A 21381-nucleotide genomic window follows, 5' to 3' on the forward strand; every position below is an offset into this window, starting at 1 on the left:
GACTTTCCCCCCTTTCTTCTGTTGATCTATATGCCTAGATGATAATAAGCTCTTGTGCCTGTTTGCAGGGTTAGGGATTAACTAAATTCATATCAGCTCCGAAATGGTGGATGTGGATTTTATGCTTCAAGCACCTTGCTGCTTAATAAACTCGGGTGTATATATGTGTGTGTGGTTTTAAAATGTTTCATTCAAACAGTCCTATGTTGTATGGCATTTTGTTCATCAGGGCAGGAGGCATGCATTGTCCTTTTATTTTTATCCGAAGGAGGGGGAGAGTGTTGCTTCTATCTAATTCACCTTTCTTTTTTCTTTTTTTAAAGGAGCAGTTTTAAATTCTAAATCCAGTGTGTTTTCTCTCATCATCATCATTTTGTACAGTCATGTTTATGTAATGAGTGTCCGCCCAGTAGATTTAGGCTATCTTAAGGTTTATTGCATGCTCCTTTAGAAGTGCTGTTATCTGAGCATTAAAATGAGCAATTGTCTTTTCGTTGAAGAGGACGGTTTTAAATATGAACGAAGACCCAACGGTTAATTTAACGTGGCTGCCTCAGGATCACTTAGAAGCCAGTCCGACAGAGAATGTCACGGCTGCAGTCGCCCCCCTGATTCCTGTCGGTGACCCAGAGCCAGAGTTTATAGTAAACCCTTGGGATATTGTCTTGTGTACTTCGGGAACCCTGATCTCCTGTGAAAATGCTGTGGTGGTCCTTATTATCTTCCATAATCCTGGTCTTCGTGCCCCTATGTTCCTCCTGATAGGAAGTCTGGCCTTGGCAGACCTTTTAGCAGGGATTGGATTGATCTTCAATTTTATCTTTGCCTACCTTCTACAGTCGGAATCTACCAAGCTGGTCACAGTTGGACTGATTGTTGCCTCTTTCTCTGCCTCTGTCTGCAGTTTGCTGGCTATCACTGTTGACCGTTACCTCTCGCTCTATTATGCTTTGACTTACAATTCGGAGAGGACTGTCACTTTCACCTATATCATGCTTATTTTGCTCTGGGGAGCTTCCATCGGTATTGGGCTGCTGCCTATAATGGGCTGGAACTGCCTCAAAGATGAATCCACCTGCAGTGTTATCAGGCCGCTCACTAAAAATAACGCAGCCATCCTCTCTGTCTCTTTCTTGCTCATGTTTGCGCTTATGCTTCAGCTGTACATTCAGATCTGTAAAATTGTGATGCGCCATGCTCATCAGATTGCCTTGCAACACCACTTCCTGGCCACTTCCCACTATGTGACGACCCGAAAAGGAGTGTCAACCTTAGCCATTATCTTGGGAACCTTTGCTGCTTGCTGGATGCCTTTTACCCTCTATTCTTTAATCGCTGACTACACATATCCTTCTATATATACCTATGCTACGCTCCTCCCGGCCACATACAATTCCATCATCAACCCTGTAATATATGCTTTCCGAAATCAAGAAATACAAAAGGCACTTTGGCTCATTTGCTGCGGCTGCATTCCTTCTAACCTTTCTGCAAGAGCAAGATCACCCAGTGATGTTTGATTAAGAGAGAGGAGGACGTTGTTTATTTAGCATTGTGTTATATGGCTTTGCTACTTTCATTGCATTGTACATAACAGATTCACACTCAAGCCACAGGGAGTATTGACCTTTTAAAAAAACATCCTGTTGACCCAAATGAGCCATGTTGTGTAGTTTTAAGGACATCCCTGGAAACAAAAAGATTGCTGCCAACTTTTAAAGTATTGCTCATATTCCACCCGTGTTGTGTAACGAGAACAGTCCCCTTAGATCCAACGTGTTTTCCTAAGCTTCATCAAGTCAGTGGAAAGTGGATGTATGTGTAGATCTGATTTCTCCATATGAGAGACCAGAGAACTCACTTGCACAGACACTCCACTTATGTTAACCCACTTGCACAAGAACATTGGACTAGGCGCACGTGGAGCTCCAGGTCAGGGGCAAGCCCACAACCTACTTACTGTGAAACAGTTCCATTGACTTTAATAAGACTATTCCAGAGTAAATGGGTTGTGTTTTGGTCTCTCTCTCTCTCATGGCATAATTTTGGATGTGTTTTAGAGATTCATATCTTAAGACTTGCATTTTAGGACACAGCCAAATGTCATTTAAGGAAGTTTCACAAGATTTGAGGTTGTGGTCATGAGATAGTGGTACACAACATGACTTTGTGTGTAACTAGTGGCCTGAGACATCAGACTGGGGTGTACGCTCCCATCTGGACTGCAAGGCAGCTGAGAATTCACAATCTCATCCACACAGTTCAGTGTGGATGGGCCTGGATAGGATGACTTGCTTCCAGATGCACAACTGGTATAAGAGCAAGACTTACCAATGTGCATCCACAGCTGATCCTCATGCTTGGCTCCTGATCTAGCAAGGGAAACTATGCAAAGAGGTTTGCTTAAAATGTAACCTCAGAGGTTGCATAGTTTCCCATAAAATCTCTGAACGGTATCCTTGTCAGTCTCATACCTGGCCCTGGTGGAGACTGGTGGCTGCAATGTCAGTGGGGCAGTCAACCCACTCTGGGTTTTAGTCTGAACTTTTGAGGAATTGTCCAAGGTGCTGAATTTATTTTTGAAATAGTTTTTAGCACCTTCAACATGTCATTGAACATTCGGACTAGAACCTGGAGCGGATTCACTGCCCTACTGACAGTCTCCATTGCCTGTTTCATATGTAACACAAAGCCAAACCATGGTTTAATCCAAGCATGTGGGTTCCCAAAGAGGAGATTGAGACTGTTGCACTCCTCCTCCAGTCCTCTTCTTGCTGCATTGCCATGAGCTAAGGCATAGTTTGGCTTAGCATGTCAACCAAACCCAGTTTGTCTGGAGAAGGCAAACCACAAGCCTGGGTATGGATAACACCTGAGTCAAACCATGGCTTAGCCCACAGCAATGCGGCAGCAGGAGAACCAAGGGATGAGTACAATGGCTGCAGTCTCTCATGAACCCTCTCAGTTGACCATTTGTAGTAACTCATGGTTTGGCTTAGCATTAGCTGTGGACTGAGCCTTAGTGAAAAGAGTGGGCAAGAATCAATAATTCAGTTTCTGTTAATGTAACATGGCCTGCCTTCAAGTCGATTCTGACTTATGGCAACCATGTAAATAGGGTTTTCATGGTAAGCAGTATTCAGAGGTAGTTTACCATTGCCTTCCTCTGAGGGTGAGAGGCAGTGACTGGCCCAAGGTCACCCAGTGAGCTTCATGGCTGTGTGGGGATTCGACCCCTGGTCTCCCAGGTCATAGTCCAACACTCTAACCACTCATCCAGATTATAAATCCATCAGGAATAGCTCTATCAGTACTTTGATGTTTATGATTATACATTTGGACAGCTGATTTGCAATAAATAAGACTGTTATGCAGCAATAAAGATCAAAATATTTAGTTTTCCAACAGATTAAAATGTTTAGGCAGCCTTGCAGTTAGCCACACACACTCACATTTAGCAAGTAATAATTTCTTCTGATCATAAAGATTGCCAAACCCACCACTCAAGCTGACCTGTGACACTTAAAATACACAAGGGCAGGCACGCAGGCAGGTGAAAAAAAAACATTTGTGGACTGGTAACCTTTTTAAACCTAATCATCTTCAAGGCTTCAAGGACAATTTAAAGAAACAACCTTCTTTAAATTCAGCAATTTATCTCAACACAGAACAGCTTGGTAGGATTTGTCACTGACATTTGTATGTGTTTTAGATGGCATTCTCTTTGTTCTACTCTGACCTCAAATTCTGAAGTCTGACATTTTCAAATTTGGCACATGAGATCAGATTGCCATCTCGTATAATAAATGTGCATGAAACACATTTTCTACTTTTCTAGCAAGCCATCCACCGTTTTGAAGCACAATGCTGTTTGCATATAATTCCATTTCATTGTAGGATATTAGTTCTAGTGTAAAAGATGGAAGTTATTGTCATGAATAGTTAAGCTATGGGCTATAATGCAAGACATGTTTTTTTTCTGTAGTTGAAAACGTTTGGGTGGATCATGCCAGAAAAAGTACTGGAAGTCTTGGGATTTTTTTTAAAAGTCTCTAAAATGTAACGTTTAAGCAGCATTTCCATGTGTACTCGTTAATGTAGTTGTTAGCAACCTGTGGCCTTCCAGATATTGGACTCCAACCCCCATCAGCCCCAGCCTGTATGGCCAATGGTCAGTGATGATGGGAGCTGTAGTCCAACATCATCTAGAGGGCCACAGGTTGCTCACCCGATTTACTGGCGGTGTGACTTATTGTAATGAAACGTATGCATGTGTATTGCTGACTGAGCCAAGGAGGGGAGTTTTCCTAGGATCTGCATCAGTGGGAGGCCCGGCCATAGACTTTGTTGCCCTGTTTCCCAGGCAATCAGGGGAGCACAAATCTGGGGACTGTGGCTAGGAAGGGAAATGCCTGGGTAGCTCTTTGGAACTAGAATGGCAGCCTCCTCTCTTTTTCTCTAACTGATACTCTGTGCCTTTTACACAGGGTGGCCAACATGGTGAGCTCCAGATGCCGTGGGCTCCATCATTCCTGATCATTGGCCATGCTGGCTGTGGCTGATGGGAGTTGGAGTCCAGAACATTTGGAGGGCACCATGTCGGCTACCTCTGCTTTAACAGCTGCACATGGAAATTTAAGAAAATGCACCTTCTCCCATTACTGCATCTCTTTGCCACAGAAAGCAGCACCTACTGAATTTCTGCCTGTTGTACAGCTATTCAAAGCACCAAACCTCTGTCAAGGAAAAGTTGGCAACCATTTTGAGCAGTAAAGGAGAAGAGCTGAGTGAAGCCCAGGAATTAGTGAGGAGAGAGATAGGGAATGGACCGAGTTGTGGTGTTTTTTTGGAGGGGGAGGCACAATGTAATGGGGAGCAGAAGCCTATGACCTTGGACCCAGAATGTCTGTGCAAGAGTGTGATTGCTATGCATTGACATGAGTTTACACATCTTCTGAATGTCAAAGTGATATGCTTTGTTGTTTCAAATGATGTCTTTCTGTAAAAATCAGTTACATTTTAATTGTAAAAAAAGAAATATTGAAAGCTATATTTTAAAAAAACACACTGTATAATATATATTGATGGAAGAAGATGCTGTATTGCTGACATTGAATCTCACTCATCAAAGGGCTGACATGGTCTTACGAGAAGCACAGACTTCTAGTGCAGTGGGAACTATTCCCTTCTTTGGGGTGGGGACTCTTCTGGCCTAGCCTCCTATCTGGGGTGCTATTTTTTTTTTTACATATGGCACTGTTTCCACAGGCAGCACTTTCAACAGAACAACTCATTAGAAAAGTTGAGGTGGTGCAGTCACTTCCTCAGTTAAACATGTTTGAATCGGTCCTTTCTCCCTGGCTTTTCATGTGGCTATTCTGATGACTGTGGCTTTTGTGACAAGTTTCCGTGAATTTTACCAATTTGTAAGCTAAACACAGAACAGAATTTCTTGGTCTCATTTTATTTGAGACCATGGGGATTTCAACTGCAATAATTTAGGTTGTATGCCAAATTTAAACTCTCTAGTGAAGTTTTCATCTGTAAAACTTCAAGGACTTATCCAGACTGTTGTACTGAACACCGCAATTTCTTCCAAATTCATTAGATGGGTAGATCTGAGCAAGAATCTCAAAATACTATAATGTGTTTCTTTGTCTACATTTGTATATTAAGGCAGTTCTAATCATTTTCAGTTTCCCACTATTAATAAGGAAGTATCTCATAATGTGTTCTAGAATGAATGGTCTTGATTTTTATACAAAGTGTATAAAACGTGTGACAACTATGTGTTAGGCTTGTTTGCTAAAATTAAAAAGTCAATTTACTTTTAATTGTATTGGCCTGGTAAAACAAAGAAAGAATCTTGTTAAAATGTTACAGAAATACTTCTTGTTCTCTCTGTCTTTCTCCCTTTCTTTCAGACTGTGGCTCAGTTTGGATGTAACAGTAAACCCTAGTTTGGATGTAACGGTAAACCTTTGTTTGGATGTAATGGTAAACCACATGCTTTGATTTCCTCCAGTCCCACATTCTTCTCTCCCTCCCTTGTTTCCCTTCCACCACCTGTTTTTAGACTGTAAGCTCATTGGGGGCAGTGCTTGTCTACATTGCATATGTAGCTTGTACATAGACATCTACACGAAAAGTGCAGTCTAAAGGTCAAACTACACATAACATTTTGTAGTTCTTTGTTGTTGCACAACTTCTTTTTGTTAAATAGCCAGTGCAGGAGGAGAGCTAGAGTAATGCTGTCACATGCCATGGGAGGTTTTTTTAACCCTATGTGTCCCAGTGAGAATCAGACCTCTCCGCTCTTGTTATTTGTAATGGGAGGAACCTTCTCATTAATTCAAATGAGAGTTTTCCTCTCTTTGAGAACAGCAGGCATAGGAAGGTCCAATTCTGATCAGTACCACAGCATGAGCAAAGGGTTCAAGCTTCCCTCCCCGTTTGCTACAGTCCTGTTCTGCCTCCTCCCCACTCTCCAGAAAACTGGCTGTCTTTTTTTTTTAAGGAGTTATACAATGCCAAAGTGCATGACAAATATCATGTGTAATTTGGCCCTAAAGGGACACCAAGGACAAGGGAGGGAAGAATGTGTAAGCCAGAGGCTCATTCATGTAACATCAACCATTGTTTGGCATTATGTCTGAAGCAAGTAGCTGAATGTGCCAAAAACCCCTAACTAACATAAAAGTATATTTGGGCAAGTTTGTTTACATAAAAGGTGTTATATGTGTATGGTTCATTTGCAGAATTCTACCAGTGCCCTATAAATTGTGATCTGGAAACCCACATATCATATTCAAAGAAAGAACAGTTCTGAAGGTATTATACTGATGAATTTTAAATCTGGCGAGGGATTAACAGGCAAGGCCATTTTCAGAAGTGACATAGTTTTTGCATTTGACTTCTGCAACAAGTGAGAAAATCTACATTTGGCTGAAGGTACATTCTGTGTGAAAATGGCATTTTTTCCCTGCTCTCTGCTCCCCATTAAGAGCTTCAAACTATACTGGAGAATATGTTTTGCCTAAAATATTCCAAAGTGTTGCAATCTGGACTGAAATGGTGGTCTTTATGTCACTTGTGAAAATAACACAAAAAAAGTGTGGGGGGGAGAGAATTAGCTATATTAGGTTTGTTAAGTACTTAAATGTCAGGCAATGTCACTGACATTATATAAGGGTAGAATGCCCTCAGTTTCCATATGTAAAACAAACTACCCAAACCATATTAAAACATATTTTTGGCCGGAACCTCCTTCTTAATCTTCATCTTCAGGCAGGTAATGCTTCATCAGATCTACGCAGGTACCCTTAAAGTGCTCCTTTTTTTGTCCCTCTCACTGAACTAGGGCAGATTCATACATAAATAATTGCTGTATAGTAGATGAGAACTACTGACTTTTATGGAGAAATCACCACTGATACAGGGTGTAAGCAAGGAGCAAAGCACGCTTTGTGTCCACTTGGCTTTTGGGGAGGAGGGGTGTCTGATGGGAAATTTATGCAGTTGGAAAATTTGCTTAAAAAAAACCCCTTGCCATATCATCTCCCACTGCACATTGAACTCTGAAAACAACTCAGCAATCTGTCCACTGCAAAAAAGAGATGGGAGTGATGTATGGGGCCTCCTCACATTGGAACTTTGCGTACTGCTCTCAGTTTGCAGTAAAACTTACATATGTGTGTGTGAGGGGGGCAGAGGTATGAGCCCAAGGATCATGAGCAGGCCCTATGTGAGCTCTTTATCATTAACTCTCTGCACCATGCACATATAGCACTTGCTTTAAAGAAAAAGTCACAGCATGTTGGGAAGGGGCAACTCCCTTTTCTTCCCAGCTGAGTCTTTCATTCTGACGAGAGTGACTAAGAGCCTTTGCAGTGCTGTGTATCCCCAGATGTTCAAAAGCATGAGTCACATCTAGATCTTAAAGCATTTGTATATGTGGGTTTCTTTTCAGTTGACCCCCTTTTTTCCTTGTTGTTTTCTCCAGGGCTGCTTTCTAAATTTCATTTTGTGTATTTGCATTCCCAAGCATGTTTTAAAGAAGTGGCCAGCAAATAGCTGCTGATGTGCTTCACTGTGGCACAAATGGTTGAAATAAGGTCCTACCTTGTAAGGCAAGCCCTCACAAGGTGACTCACAATAAAAAAATGTTAAAAATGAAAATAATTCGATAAACAACATCAGATTTACAGACTGATTGATATTGTGAAATATTTATAGCTAGCCTATTGATTAAAAAGTCACCAAGACAGCTAACAAATCATATCAAAACAATATGAAATCACTTTTATAAACATACCACATCTTTAAAATAACAAAAACTACTCAGTGTAGCAGAACTACATGGTGCAGTGATAGGAAGTAAGCGGGACTATCCAAAAGCCTCCTGGGAAAGAGCCAATGAGGAAGGAGCAAAGTAAACTTATCTAGGGAAGGAATTCCAAAACTTTAGGGCCGCCCTATAGAGAAAGTCCTGTCCTGCATCAATATATGTCATACACTGGGGGCACAAGGCAGAATGCATGTGAGTAGTACACCAGTTTCTCAAAGTTTGGGTAAACATATGTTGAAGCATTGCTTCTGAATACCAGTTGCTGGAAACTGCAAGAGGGGACCAGTAGTGTAGTGGCAAAACCAGAAGTGCAGGGTCCCTTCATGACAGTCACAGCCACACCTTCCCCCTTTTTGTTACTGCTGGGTTGAGAATGATATCCTTGTTAATGCCTTCTCCCACAACAACATATGTCCCTAGGAGCCAATAAGCATGAAAGGGGAGTGTGTTAGCTACTGAAAAGAGTCTTCTTAGTGACTGACTCATCTTGTTTCACTGATTGGCTCCAATCAGCAGGTAAGGACAAGAAAGCATTTAGAAGACTCTTCTCAGTAGCTAACACACTCCACTTTCATGCAGATTGGCTCATAGGATGCTGGAGACATAGGGACCCTGCTGGGACTCTGCTCCCAAAAAAGTAAAAGTTCTAAGACCCCCCGAGACTCTGGACAGCTACACCCCTGGAGGGGTCCTCTTCAACTCAGGTCCTGCTTGTGGGCTTCCCATAGGAATCTGGTTGGCACATGTGAGAATACATTGCTGAATTAGATGGGCCATTGGGCTGATCCAGCAGGCTCTTCTTATGTTCTTATATGTTGCAAAGATGTGTCATGGCCTCACCCTCTAGCCTGGAGTCAGAAGAGGAGGATGAGCTGACCGTGTCTAAGGCTGCTATGCCACCAATTGAAGAGCTGGACCAGCTCCTAATACAAATCCTGAGCCCGCTGAACCAGAATTAGAACCCTGATGAGCACCCAAACCTGAGGTGCCAAATTACTCCCATAGTACAATGTTTCCCCAGCAGCATGATATACAGGAGGCAACGAGTGCAGAAGAAGTCTCGAGGTCATGTGTTTGGCCTGCTGAGATTCTTGATTCTTTCAGCAAGGGGTAGAACTTGAGAGGGTGGTCTGGTTGCTCACTTGGAGCTGCCCATGGTGCTGACTCATGGGCTCCTTGTCAGGTCTGGGGCAGAATCACTTGTGCCCCCAATCACGCAAGGTCATTCAACCTCAACCTGTGGGAAACATCTAACCTTTTGCCTGCCTCAAAGGGTTATCCATCTCCCACCCTCCATGTTGCTGCAAGACATTTCACATTTTTACCTTAAAGAAATTCTTGCAATATACTGAAAATAAATATTGGGGGAAGGCCATAGCTCCTGAGTAGAGCACGTGCTTTGCATGCAGAAGGTCCAAGGTTCAATCCCTGGCATCTCCAGATAGATAGGGAATGTTCCCCCATCTGAATTACTGGACAGCTTTTGCTAGTCAGTATAGACAGTGCTGAGCTAGATGCGCCAATTAAATTGTCTGGTTCAGTATAAGGCAGCTGCTGTGTTTCCAAGGAGCAGGGATGGCAACAAGATTTCCTGGGCCCGGTACCCTCTGTGGACTGGGCCCCTTGCATCCCACTTGCCCCAGCAATCTATTGGCAAGAACCAGGGGTAGCTCCAGTTTTCTGGGGGCTTTGGGCACTCCCTTTCCTCCTCAAACCACACCCATTCTCCCTTATGTCCCCACCACTTTAAAATAAAAGATACCTTGATTGTTTGGCAACCCCCTCTTGTCAAAGAAAAATATACAATTTTGATATTTTTTAAAAAATGGGAGTAAATTAACCTATTTTGTATGCCTCTCCAAAGGATTCATTGTTGTCTACTGTGCTAATTCTAAACAAATTATATTAATAGACTGGGATCTTCCTAGAATCTTCCATATGGTGCACAAACTATTGAGAAATAATTATCAGTAAGTTTCTGTTTGCTCACTTCTCTAATGTTTTCACACTCAAAAAAGTGTGCATAGGGGGGTAGAACACATCCTTTACTGTCATTTGCAAACACCTTTTTTGAGGGGAGGGGGGAAACACTTCAAATAAACACAACTTATTTCAGTTGTCCACTCACACAACTTAACCCGCCTTGCTGAAATATTTGAAGGTATTCTAACACTGATCTAACAATTCCTTATCATCATGTGGAACTGCTATATCAAAACACCAATGTAAACCAAAGACAGAATAGTAAATGGAATGCTGGACTCTTAAACTAAACACTATTTTTAAAAAGTTATACGCCATTTCTCAAAAAAGCCTTTTCTAACATTTCAGCTACAATTCACCCCTAAGTTAAGCAAGTGTGTATATAGTGTACAAACATGGCATTCAGATGATACTTCCACGTCATAGGTCTTACATGCTGAGGAAATAAAGCTTTCACAAAGAAGATCCTTTTAAACAGATGCAGCACAATATCCCAGCATGCCTCAATCGATCTGAAACCCTCATAAAAAATCAAATAAAGGAATCACCTTTGACACATAGGGCAAAATAAACACACAGCACTTAGTACTATTAACTAGGAGCTTTGAATGAAAGATTGAAAAGGGGCCTTTCTAAGGACAACCTATTGATCCGAACAGGTAGTGCAGCCATTATAGCCTGACCTACAGGGCTGTTGTGAGGCTAAAATGAGGAGGGAGAGAACCAGATGTGCCACACCACCTTGAGCTCTGTGGAGGAAAGGTGGGATTTAAATGTAATAAACAAACAAAAAAATACACAACTTTCCAAATTAAATATACACATAGGAACTTCCCAACAACAGCTGTGGTACAGGGAGAGGAGAGAGAATGAATATACAAAAGCCTTACAGACCTGGTCAGGACTTAAAATCTCTCTCTCTCTCTCTCTCTCTCTCACACACACACACACACACACACAGAGAGAGAGAGAGAGAGAGAGAGAGAGAGAGAGAGACTTGCACCACCCTCTTTCCTTACCAGATTGATGGGATAAATAGAAAGGGAATAGGGGGAGAAGTGGTGGGAAGGAAAATATTAAGGGCTGTTCTTTCTGAAAGCATTGTCAGATCAGGTCTCAAGCTGTTCATTCATCCCCTTTATAAAGAATCTAAGCCAGTGTTTGTCAGCCCTTTTTATGCCCCCTTATAGTTAACATAAAAATCCTACACCCCACTTCTCATCTGGCTCCCCTAATTATTTTATTTGAATTTTCAGAAGGATGGACATACCATGATTTTTAATTAGTGTCATCTTGCCTGAAATCAAATGTACAGAAAATAAATTTGGGAATGTTCCATCACCCTTAGAACCTAATGTAAGTGGCAGTTGTTCTTTGCTGAACCAGATTCTCCCACTCTGAAGCAACCTATGTAGTCGTCGTACTTTCAAAACAAAAAAGCCTTTTTTCCTTGTACTTTGCAGTGTCTTGCCATTTTACAATTTACAAATCAGCGCTGAAACAGTAACACACGTACTTGAGAATACGTCCAGTTGAAATAAAGTAAAAAGAAAAACTGCCTGAACCCATGAAGCCTTATTCAGGGAGTAAGCATTACTCAGCAACACAACCTCTGCCCATCGGCTTAATGGGAAGGGACATAAAAAACCCAATGGGGTTCTCCCCCCCTCCCAATATCTGATTTCCCATGCTGGATGTGCAGAGAAAGAATAGGATGGGCTCAGTCACAGCTCTGACTTCCCTCATTGGCTAAAACCCTGAAAAGCAGCGAATTGGAGCAGCCACGCTAGGCTAGCTCATTTCACAGAAATTGCAGAGAGGAAGGGCCTCACATTTTGGTTCAGATTGCATGTGGAAACTTCATTTTTTTATTTAAATGAAAGTGAAGACTCTGGATCCCCTGCCGGCTGTGGGCCCCCTACACCCCAACCCTTTCTACCCATCTCTCAGCGGCCCTGCCAAGAAGGAATGCTGTCCTCACACAAACATACTCCTGAGACATATAAAAGAAAAGTACTAAGTATCCTGACCTACAAAGCAATGAAGGTGTGAGAAAAGGAGGGTAGTTCACGAGGAAGCAGCAATGGTGTCGCAAATGCTCATCTCAAGCAGCTCAAGCAGGCAGTGTTTGGAAGTCCAGTGTCACTTTTGGTGCTTGTGGGGATTGAGGGGTGAGGGGCTTCAGACAGTGAAAACAAATCCTGAGCAAAAGAGCTGTTATATGTTTAGTTGTCTATTACATATTTCATTTGTTTCTTTGTATACCACTCTTCATACAATTATATCCCGGGGAGTTCACAATAACAAGGTTACAATATAAGTAGTTGCACCATTAACTGGCCTTTGACAGTTAAAGTATTTTGTTTTGTGGGACCCACCTCTTTTGACAACTTTATATTGTTCCATTTGGAATTCTTTTACTTGCTTTATAACTATAATGGTTTTATCTCTTTTTTATATATAATTGTAGGTGGTATTGTTGTAACCCACCCTGGGATCTTATGGTGAAGGGCAAGGAAGGAAACTTATAAATAAGTAAATAAAAATACTACAAAGAAACAAAACAACACATTTAAGAGACAGCACAGTTAAGGTTGTGGTATGGTCTAAACAGCACAGGGGAATCCTGATTAATAAAAGCAACTGATTGCATGAAAAAGGCTACAAACACAGACATATCTTCTCTGCAGTATTGAATTCCTTTTGCATCTCAACTCCCCCCCCTTTTTAAATTAAACTACATTGAAACTTTTAAACCAATTTTTACAGATGCAAAGACATAAGAACATAAGAAGAGCCTGCTGGATTAGGCCAGTGGCCCATCTAGTCCAGCATCCTGTTCTCACAGTGGCCAACCAAGTGCCTGGGGGAAGCCCGCAAGCAGGACCCGAGTGCAAGAACACTCTCCTCTCCTGAGGCTTCCGGCAACTGGTTTTCAGAAGCATGCTGCCTCTGACTAGGGTGGCAGAGCACAGCCATCACGGCTAGTAGCCATTGATAGCCCTGTCCTCCATGAATTTGTCTAATCTTCTTTTAAAGCCATCCAAGCTGGTGGCCATTACTGCATCTTGTGGGAGCAAATTCCATAGTTTAACTATGCGCTGAGTAAAGAAGTACTTCCTTTTGTCTGTCCTGAACCTTCCAACATTCAGCTTCTTTGAATGTCCACGAGTTCTAGTATTATGAGAGAGGGAGAAGAACTTTTCTCTATCCACTTTCTCAATGCCATGCATAATTTTATACACTTCTATCATGTCTCCTAAGACAACAATGTTACAAAAGAAAAACAAACAAAAATAAGGTATACTTAACTAGTCCTACTCTTCATCACTGCTCCTTGTGCCATTCATCAGGAATACTTAGTATTGTTTATTGTAAAAATTATCAAATGCTTTCCCGCTCCCCAAATTAAATACAGAGGATACCGAAATTAAATACAGTGAAGTCAGGAGTTTATCTTCTGCTGCTTGCAGTGTGAGATTTTCCAGTCACTGCCATCATGATTCTTACCTTTAGTAGACTGAGGGGAGCCCACACATATCCAAGGGTTTGGTTTATCGCCATCATGTTTCTTAAGTTATCCTGTTCCAGTTCAATTTCATGTAGTCTGTCTCTGCCACCAGGAGTTGGTGCAAATGACATCTATCCCTAGTTGGAAGTGCAAATTATAGTGGAGCTATTAATTCTACCAATGGGTTGCAATTTACTTCTGAGTAAACACACATAGGATTGTACAATGGACCTATTTTAAAGGATTTGGTAATTCAGGAAACTTTCATTCTAATTATGTTTTAGTTAGGGCATAATAAAGGGCAAAGCTGTATTTTTCACATAAAAATGACTAGAGTCCAAAACGTTAGGGCAGGATGGGGTTGGAGTGGGAAGCTGATGTTGTGTAATTCTCTTTGCTGAAACACTGTAACTTAAAAATAGGAGATGTGATTCTCTGTAACATTTTGCTAAGGAAAGTTTTATAGTCCAATGCATGGATAGAATTCATGTTCAAGAGTGGATTCAGTGGGTGGTCTTTCTCATTTTCACTTTCCCAGCTGCAAAGTGCGAACATTAATAATAGGAGCAATAATGCACTTTAAAAGCCTTTGTGCCCAATTCCAGAGAAACAGGTTAAGGCAGGGGTAGCCAACGTTGTTGGATGTTGTTGGATTACAACTCCTATAATCCCTGACCATGCTATCTGCGGACTGATGGGAATTGTAGTCCGACAACAATTGGAGCACACCCTATGTTGGCTACCCCTGCCTTAAGAGGAAGGACATATCCATTGGGATTGGGTTTTTTTTCTCAGAACAGCACTCTCCCATAGCCGTGTGCCTGAGATACAATCGTGGTTTGCTGAATGGTGTACAAATCTTGAACCCTGTGCAGCATGAGTTTAGTTGATTTTAAAAGGAGATTAGACAGATTCATCAAAGATAAAACTATCAATGGCTACAAGTCATGAAAGTGGGGCAAAAGGAACTCCTGTTTTGTTCTTTTGTTTATGTTCCAGAAGGGAGATAGAGTTAGGGTCCTCCAGATGGCTAGGTTTGACTACCTTTACCTGTGATGCTCTGACTGACTTCCTTTCTGACTTCCTTCTGTCTTAGGGAAGCTTATCTGCCCTCCTCCTTCCACCCTTTCTTCTCTTCTTCGACTGTCTGAGAGAGAGGAGACACCATTGTCTCTTCTCTTTCTCTCTCTCCTGAGCCACGAGGGCAACTCCCAAACCTGGGTGTTGCACCTCCAACTTAGTTAGTTAGTTAGTTAGAACTAGATATGCCTTTCTATCTACTATGTATTTCTATAAATAAAGTAGCTTTTCTTATTTTACTAAGTCTTAAATCTCAGTGATCTAAATGCAGGGTAAAAGCCTGCTACTTAGGTAAATGCACACACTGGCACACACACATCTCAGACCATTGACAATCTCTGCTAATATCTATACAAATTTACATAACAATGATGTCTGTATACTACCTGCAGGATCACAGGCAGCATGGCTCTGAATACCAGTCACTGCAGAACAACAGTGCGAGTAAGCCACTGCACTCATGTCCTGATTGTGGGCTCCCCATAGACATTTGGTCAACCACTGCAGTAAACAGGATGCTGGACTAGATAAGATTTAGGGGTTTTTTGTCTGATCCAGCAGGGCTTTTTTGAAGAATTAGTCATGCCATTCTTTGGAAAATGACCAAGACACTTCATTGCCTGTAATAATGTTATAGCAAACAGTGGCCTGTTAGTCAGAGCTGGCTTATGAAATTAGTGTTATGTAGTCTCCTCTGCCTCTCCATCGCCGGAGTGCTTCCAAACTTTCATCAAGGTGGAGGAAAATGAAGTCACTAGTAAGGAAAAAAATCATTTTAAAATGTTGTTAGAGAGAATAATAATTTTGATTGTATTGTTTTATGTCAGCCACTTTGGGTGCTGCTCAGAGAAAAGTGGGGTAGAAATGAAAAACTACTGCCACCTGGGACTGTGTGCATGAGCTCCATAATTGTGAAGACCTTACCACTAGATGGTGCTGATGGATGGTGTTACTTGCCTACCCCACAAAGGGCTCAGCAAAATACACTTACAGCTCCTGGACTTCTCTCTGAAGAAGAAGAATCTCCCTTCCAAAGAAAACAGGTTATGGAGTTTGACCCTAAAGTATTCCAGTTTCCTAGGCTTAATAATGTGCTGTGTGGGAAGGAGATTATGGATTTAACACTCTAATCATTTTAAAATTAATAATGCCTGTCAGATAATATTTTTCCATAATTGGGACATGTGCTGAATAGTGCTTTATCCCTCATTGTTTAAAATCTACTTTAGTCAGTACATTAGTAATATTTTAATTATATGCTGGATGTGTTTTTACATTTGCTCTGCTAACAGTCAGACTGACAAAGCAAAATGTGAATATAGAACTGGGAAGTTGTCGTAAATTGCAGCAATGAGAATTCAGGGAAATCTGCAAGTGAATGTATGGTTACAAAACCAAAGAGATACCCTTATCCTAACCTATCCTCTTGTAAAAACACAGGGTGAGATCCAGTTGTGGCAATCCACTTGCACTATGGGGTTTCCTCCCCCTCCAGTCCCTTGTGCCCCCTCAGATCTGCTCTAGAGAGTCCCCAAACCTCCAGGGCAGATTTTGGGGTGCAGGGGGGCTGCAGGGGGAGCAGAAGTCCTGTTGCACAAGCGGACACCTGATCACCATACACACCATAACTTTAAAGCACTTTCAAAGCACATTCCCCCCCCGCCCCCAAAAAAGAATCCTATGAGTTTACCCCTCACATAGTGTTGCCCTTGTAGAACTCAGGAGGGAAGAGGATGAGGACAAAACTAGAAGGAGTTGGCTCTGCCTTTCATTGGTTCTGGCTCTGTCTACTGATTGGCCTGTTTTCTTGCACTAGGGCACCAAAGCACTTCAATCCACCTGAATTGCACAAACCTAAATTTCCCTCTTGTAAAACAGTGACAGGTTGGAGGCGAGCTGTATTTCCGAACTAATGCCCAAGACAAGACTGACTGATCTTCTTTCATACTCACCCCCAGCCAGGAGAAGATGAGCCCTGATTCCCAAATGGTTCTCCTTCCAAAATCTGTTGAGAGACATACCCTTAGCAAAGCAAGGTCCTTGACCACTTTTTGCCAGAGCCATTACTGGCTGTTCTGGTTCCTATAACGACCAAATCTCAGTCTTATACCCAAGAATTACAGGGCTGTAGGGGACACGTCAGAAGACATCTAGACTGCTATCACCCCCACCCCCAAAAACTTAGAAGAGTATTAACGAACCTGCCCTGAAAAGACCTTTCCAGTGTTCCCCAAACAATGCAGAACCTACTGACACATATAAATCCTTTTGGGACCACTTGGGTAATGTTAGATGCCCAAGGGCACATTGAAGGAGTTCACAACATGGTTCCTCCTCATGCCAGTGTTGGCTCTCAGCTCCTGGCAGGGGTGACACTGGACTTGGAAAGTGGCCGTAGCTCAGTGGTAGAGTGTATGTGGGAGTCTTCTATTTTAATCCCAGCATCTTCATTTAGAACCAGGAAGGGAAAACTGTGGCTGTTCAGGTGTCATTGAACTGCGACTTCCATCACCATTGGCCATGCTAGCTGGGTTTGATTGGAGATGGAGAACAAAGTTCCCTCCCTGAATTAAAAGGATCTCAGGTAATAGGCCTGGGAAAGGCCTCCATGAGGCAAGATGTGTGCTATGCGCACACATCCCTGCCATGAGCCAAGATGGTGGCAGAGGCTTCAGCCCCTTAGATAAACCTTGGCTGCCATCTTGGTTAAGGGCAGAGCTGTGCAAGCAACTGCACAACAGCCAAGAAAGGTAGGTTGAGAAGCATGGGAATGGCGGGGGCTCTGGAGCTCTCACCATGCAATCCGTGGCAACGATACTGCAGCAAATCATGGAAGGGGAGTGCCGGGGCCTGGGGCAGGCTTGTGCCCAAGGGTCCTGGCATGTCTGGGGCTGGCCCTGAAGCCACACTTCCCAGTATGTGAATTCTCTTTTACCACTACTGGGCAAGAAACAAACGATAATGCAAATACCAAGGTGCATCATCAGTAGGTTTAAGGTGGTTGAGCTGACCACGTGGAACCACTGCTGTTGCTTCTATGGAAGTAAGAGAATACAGTCAGAGGTAAATGAAATGCAAACAGTAAAAGAAGAAAGATAGTGATTATTTCCTAAATGCAATACCATTTAGAACTACAACGAGTTTCCTATGAGTAAGGCAGAAAACTCAGCATCCCACAACCAGTCAGGGTTCCTAACCAAAACTAAAAAAATCTTGGTAACCAGTCAGCCAAGGTCACAGAAATCCCCATGCAGCACAACCTTACCCCAGGGCTGCAGTTAGTGCAGAATGCTGTGGCATAATTGCTGACATAAGTGAGAACCTCTCAGCACATAATATTTCTGCTTTGAAATCTGCACTGATTGCTGATTTGCTACAAGGCAAAGTTCAAGGTGTGCTTTCAATGTTACGGGTTCCACATAGTACTTGTTCTGCTCTTGTAAGAAATCGATCCTTTAGTGTGGCAGTGCCTATGCTTTGGAACTCCCTGCTGATTGACACTAGGCAGGCACCTTCATTGTACTCATTTTGGCACCTGCTAAAAACATTATTGTTTAGGCAAGGCTACCCAGGCATGTAGAAGCTATTCTGTTTTTTTCTGTTTTTAACTCTTTGTTGGTTTTATTATTTTGAATGTTTTTAAATACCTGTCTTTAACTGTTTTTGCCAATAATTTTATTGTTTTAATTTCTGCTATAAACTGTTGTGTAAATTTGTATATTTGTTAAGCAGAGAGCAACAGCAGTCTGAAATGTGTGTGTGCCAGTGTGTGATTTTACCTAAGAAAGCAGGCTTTTACCCTGCCTTGAGATCACTTAAGACTTAGTAAAATAAGAAAAGCTACTTTATTTATAGAAATACATAGTAGATAGAAAGGCATATCTAGTTCTAACTAACTAACTAAGTTGGAGGTGCAATGCCCAGGTTTGGGAGTTGCCCTCATGACTAGGAGAGAGAGAGCAGAGAGAAAGGTGTCTCCTCTCTCCCGGACAGGACAGTCGGAGAAGAAAAGAGAGGACAGAAGGAGGAGGAGCAGATAAGCTTCCCTTAAGAGGTATCAGTCTAACAACGGAAGGAAGGAAGTCAGAGCATCACAGGTAAAGGTAGTCAAGCCTAGCCATCCAGAGGACCCTAACTCTATCTCCCTTCTGGAACATAAACAAAAGAACAAAACAGGAGTTGCTCTTGCCCCACTTCTAACATAAACCACTTACAATAAAGCAGTATATAAATGTTGTAAATAAAATAAATAAATAAATTTTGCAGTCACTGTGGCCCGTGGGTCTCTTTCCTCTTTTGTACCGGGTCAGGCCATTTGGTACCATCTAGCTCAGTACTGATGACATGGATTAGCATTCCAGGATTCCAGGCAATAGTCTCTTCCAGAGATTGAATTTTGGACCTTTGCATGCAAAGCATGTGCCCTACAACTCAGCTACAGCCCTGTTTTTAAAAGTACAATAAACAATAAAAGCAAGCATTACAAACAAGTTAACATAACTTTAAATAATATAAATAAAACCTGTAATTTTAAAGCAATTGTACGTATTAAAATTACATGCCAAAAGGTGCATGCCTGGGAAGGCTTACTGAGACAAAACATTTTTAGGAGGTACAGAAAACAATACAGCAAAGGGGCATGCAGGGCGTTCCAAAGAATAGGTGCTGCCACACGGAAAGATCAATTCATTATAAGCGCAGAATGAACATTATGTTATTGGTACTTGTGGGTCTCATTGGAATTGTCCTTCAGCTGGATTTTTAGAAAGAAGGGTGGAAAAGGGCAGAGAGGATAGAAGTTTAGGTTACCGTTTTAAACAGACAGGCCTTGTACTCTTTTGCCTTCTTATTTCTGATGTGCAATGCTCTGCTGTATCCCACTCTTCCTATGTGAGTCACACTAGCTGACATTCAGCAAGTTAGATTCAGAGATGTGGCAGCAGAAGCGTCCAACTGCAAAATATATCTTTAGATAGAATTCTGAGATCCCTTACTGTTGGTAATTTGTTAAGCAATAATATGCTTGAATGAGAATCACAGCATTCTGGCATATAACATTCATTTTGTCTCCAAGGAATGAGAGAAAACTCACTTATTCATGTTGTGTTGATCTCAGAGAGAAATATCCTGTTGAAAACACTTTCTTGCAAGGCAGAGTATAAGTACTGGCAGGGCTAGCATCAAGGATCAGCATGGTCAGGTGCCTGCCCAGGGCCAGCACCTCAGCAGCACCCTGAAGCTGCTCCTTCTCTTCGCCATTGCAAGCTGCTTGTCCACTGCCTCTCACTGTGGCCCAGGCGGGTGAGCAAGCACACAACACCAGTGGTGGTGGTGGTGAGGATAACTAGCTGCCACTCTCTGCTTGCTCATTTGCTCTTTCTGGGAGCAAATTTGAGGAAGTGGAGCAGCAGCAGATGGCAATAATGACATCGGGTGTCTTGCCCAATGGTCCTCCAAAACCTGGAGCCAACACTGCTAAGATATTTTCCTTTACATTCCTCCAGCAAATGCAAACAAGAAGGAGCTGCTTCCTGTTCTCTTAGGACTGACAATTTAGCGTAGCATAAAGCAGCTTGGTGTCCTCTGATGCCAGGTTCACTTATGAAAATTAGTGCCAAAAGGTCATGTCAAAGGTTGTAGGCACCCACTACAAGTCACCTAATCACTCCCTTGATGTCAACATCCTTTTAATACAGGGATGGGGAGTCTGTGGCCCTCCAGATGTTGTTAGACTACAACTCCCATCATCCCTTACTGTTGGCCACACTGGCTGGCTTTGGTGGGCAATGAAGTCCAGCAACACCTTGAGGGTCACAAATTCCTCATGCTTTTCTAGTAGATGTTTTCAACACACCATCATTCAGCTACATAGTTATGCCAGGAATCCACTATTAACGTAACAACCATTATAGCCACATTCCTTTATGGCATTTTGTGATGCCGCACAGGCTGTTGCAAGATGGAAAATGAGTGGCAAGAAGTGTGTGTGTGTTTTGAGTAGATGCAGTTCACATTTAAAGCTGAATCTATCAAATCTGCACTTTCTGAAACAATATGAGAAGTGAAACACAGCCATCTTCAAAATTCACACTTATCCAACTAGTGCAATGCAGTTCTCCAACCAGTCTTTACAAAATACATTGATTATGGGAAAGTGTGCATAAAAATGAACACATTAATGAAAATAACATTGTATTAGGAGAAATTGGTTGCATAAATGTATGCATTAGTCAAAACTGCCTAAGAGTTTGTTTATTAGAAGAAATTCACACTAAAAATGCGGGGGAATTTTCATGAGGGTTTTTTTTTAAAAAAAAATTGCAGATTGCTGCAGAAATGTCGAGAACTGAATCTAAGATTGGAACAATGAGAAATGGAGAGAAAGCGAAATGGACAGATACTTCCATCCTTACTGTTAAGTATATTTAGGGTGATGGCCATGTTTCCTGCATGTTCTGCA

General features: G+C 42.1%; 2 protein-coding genes across 3 annotated transcripts in view; one reads left to right on the forward strand and one right to left on the reverse strand.

The window, feature by feature from the left end:
- Positions 1-21381, reverse strand: part of RPL21 (ribosomal protein L21) — a 279136-nt gene that overhangs the window by 234187 nt on the left and 23568 nt on the right. The window lies entirely within an intron of this gene.
- GPR12 (G protein-coupled receptor 12) lies at positions 492-1520 on the forward strand. Its single transcript, XM_061629576.1, has one exon. It carries the CDS (start codon positions 516-518, stop codon positions 1518-1520), a length of 1005 nt encoding a protein of 334 aa, XP_061485560.1. The 5' UTR covers positions 492-515.

This window comes from Rhineura floridana, chromosome 5 (genome assembly GCF_030035675.1).
Source record: "Rhineura floridana isolate rRhiFlo1 chromosome 5, rRhiFlo1.hap2, whole genome shotgun sequence".
NCBI lineage: Eukaryota > Metazoa > Chordata > Lepidosauria > Squamata > Rhineuridae > Rhineura > Rhineura floridana.

What these genes read in the sequence shown, in the direction of transcription:
- GPR12 (XM_061629576.1), top strand. Translation starts at nt 516, where the DNA reads ATGAACGAAGACCCAACGGTTAATTTAACGTGGCTGCCTCAGGATCAC.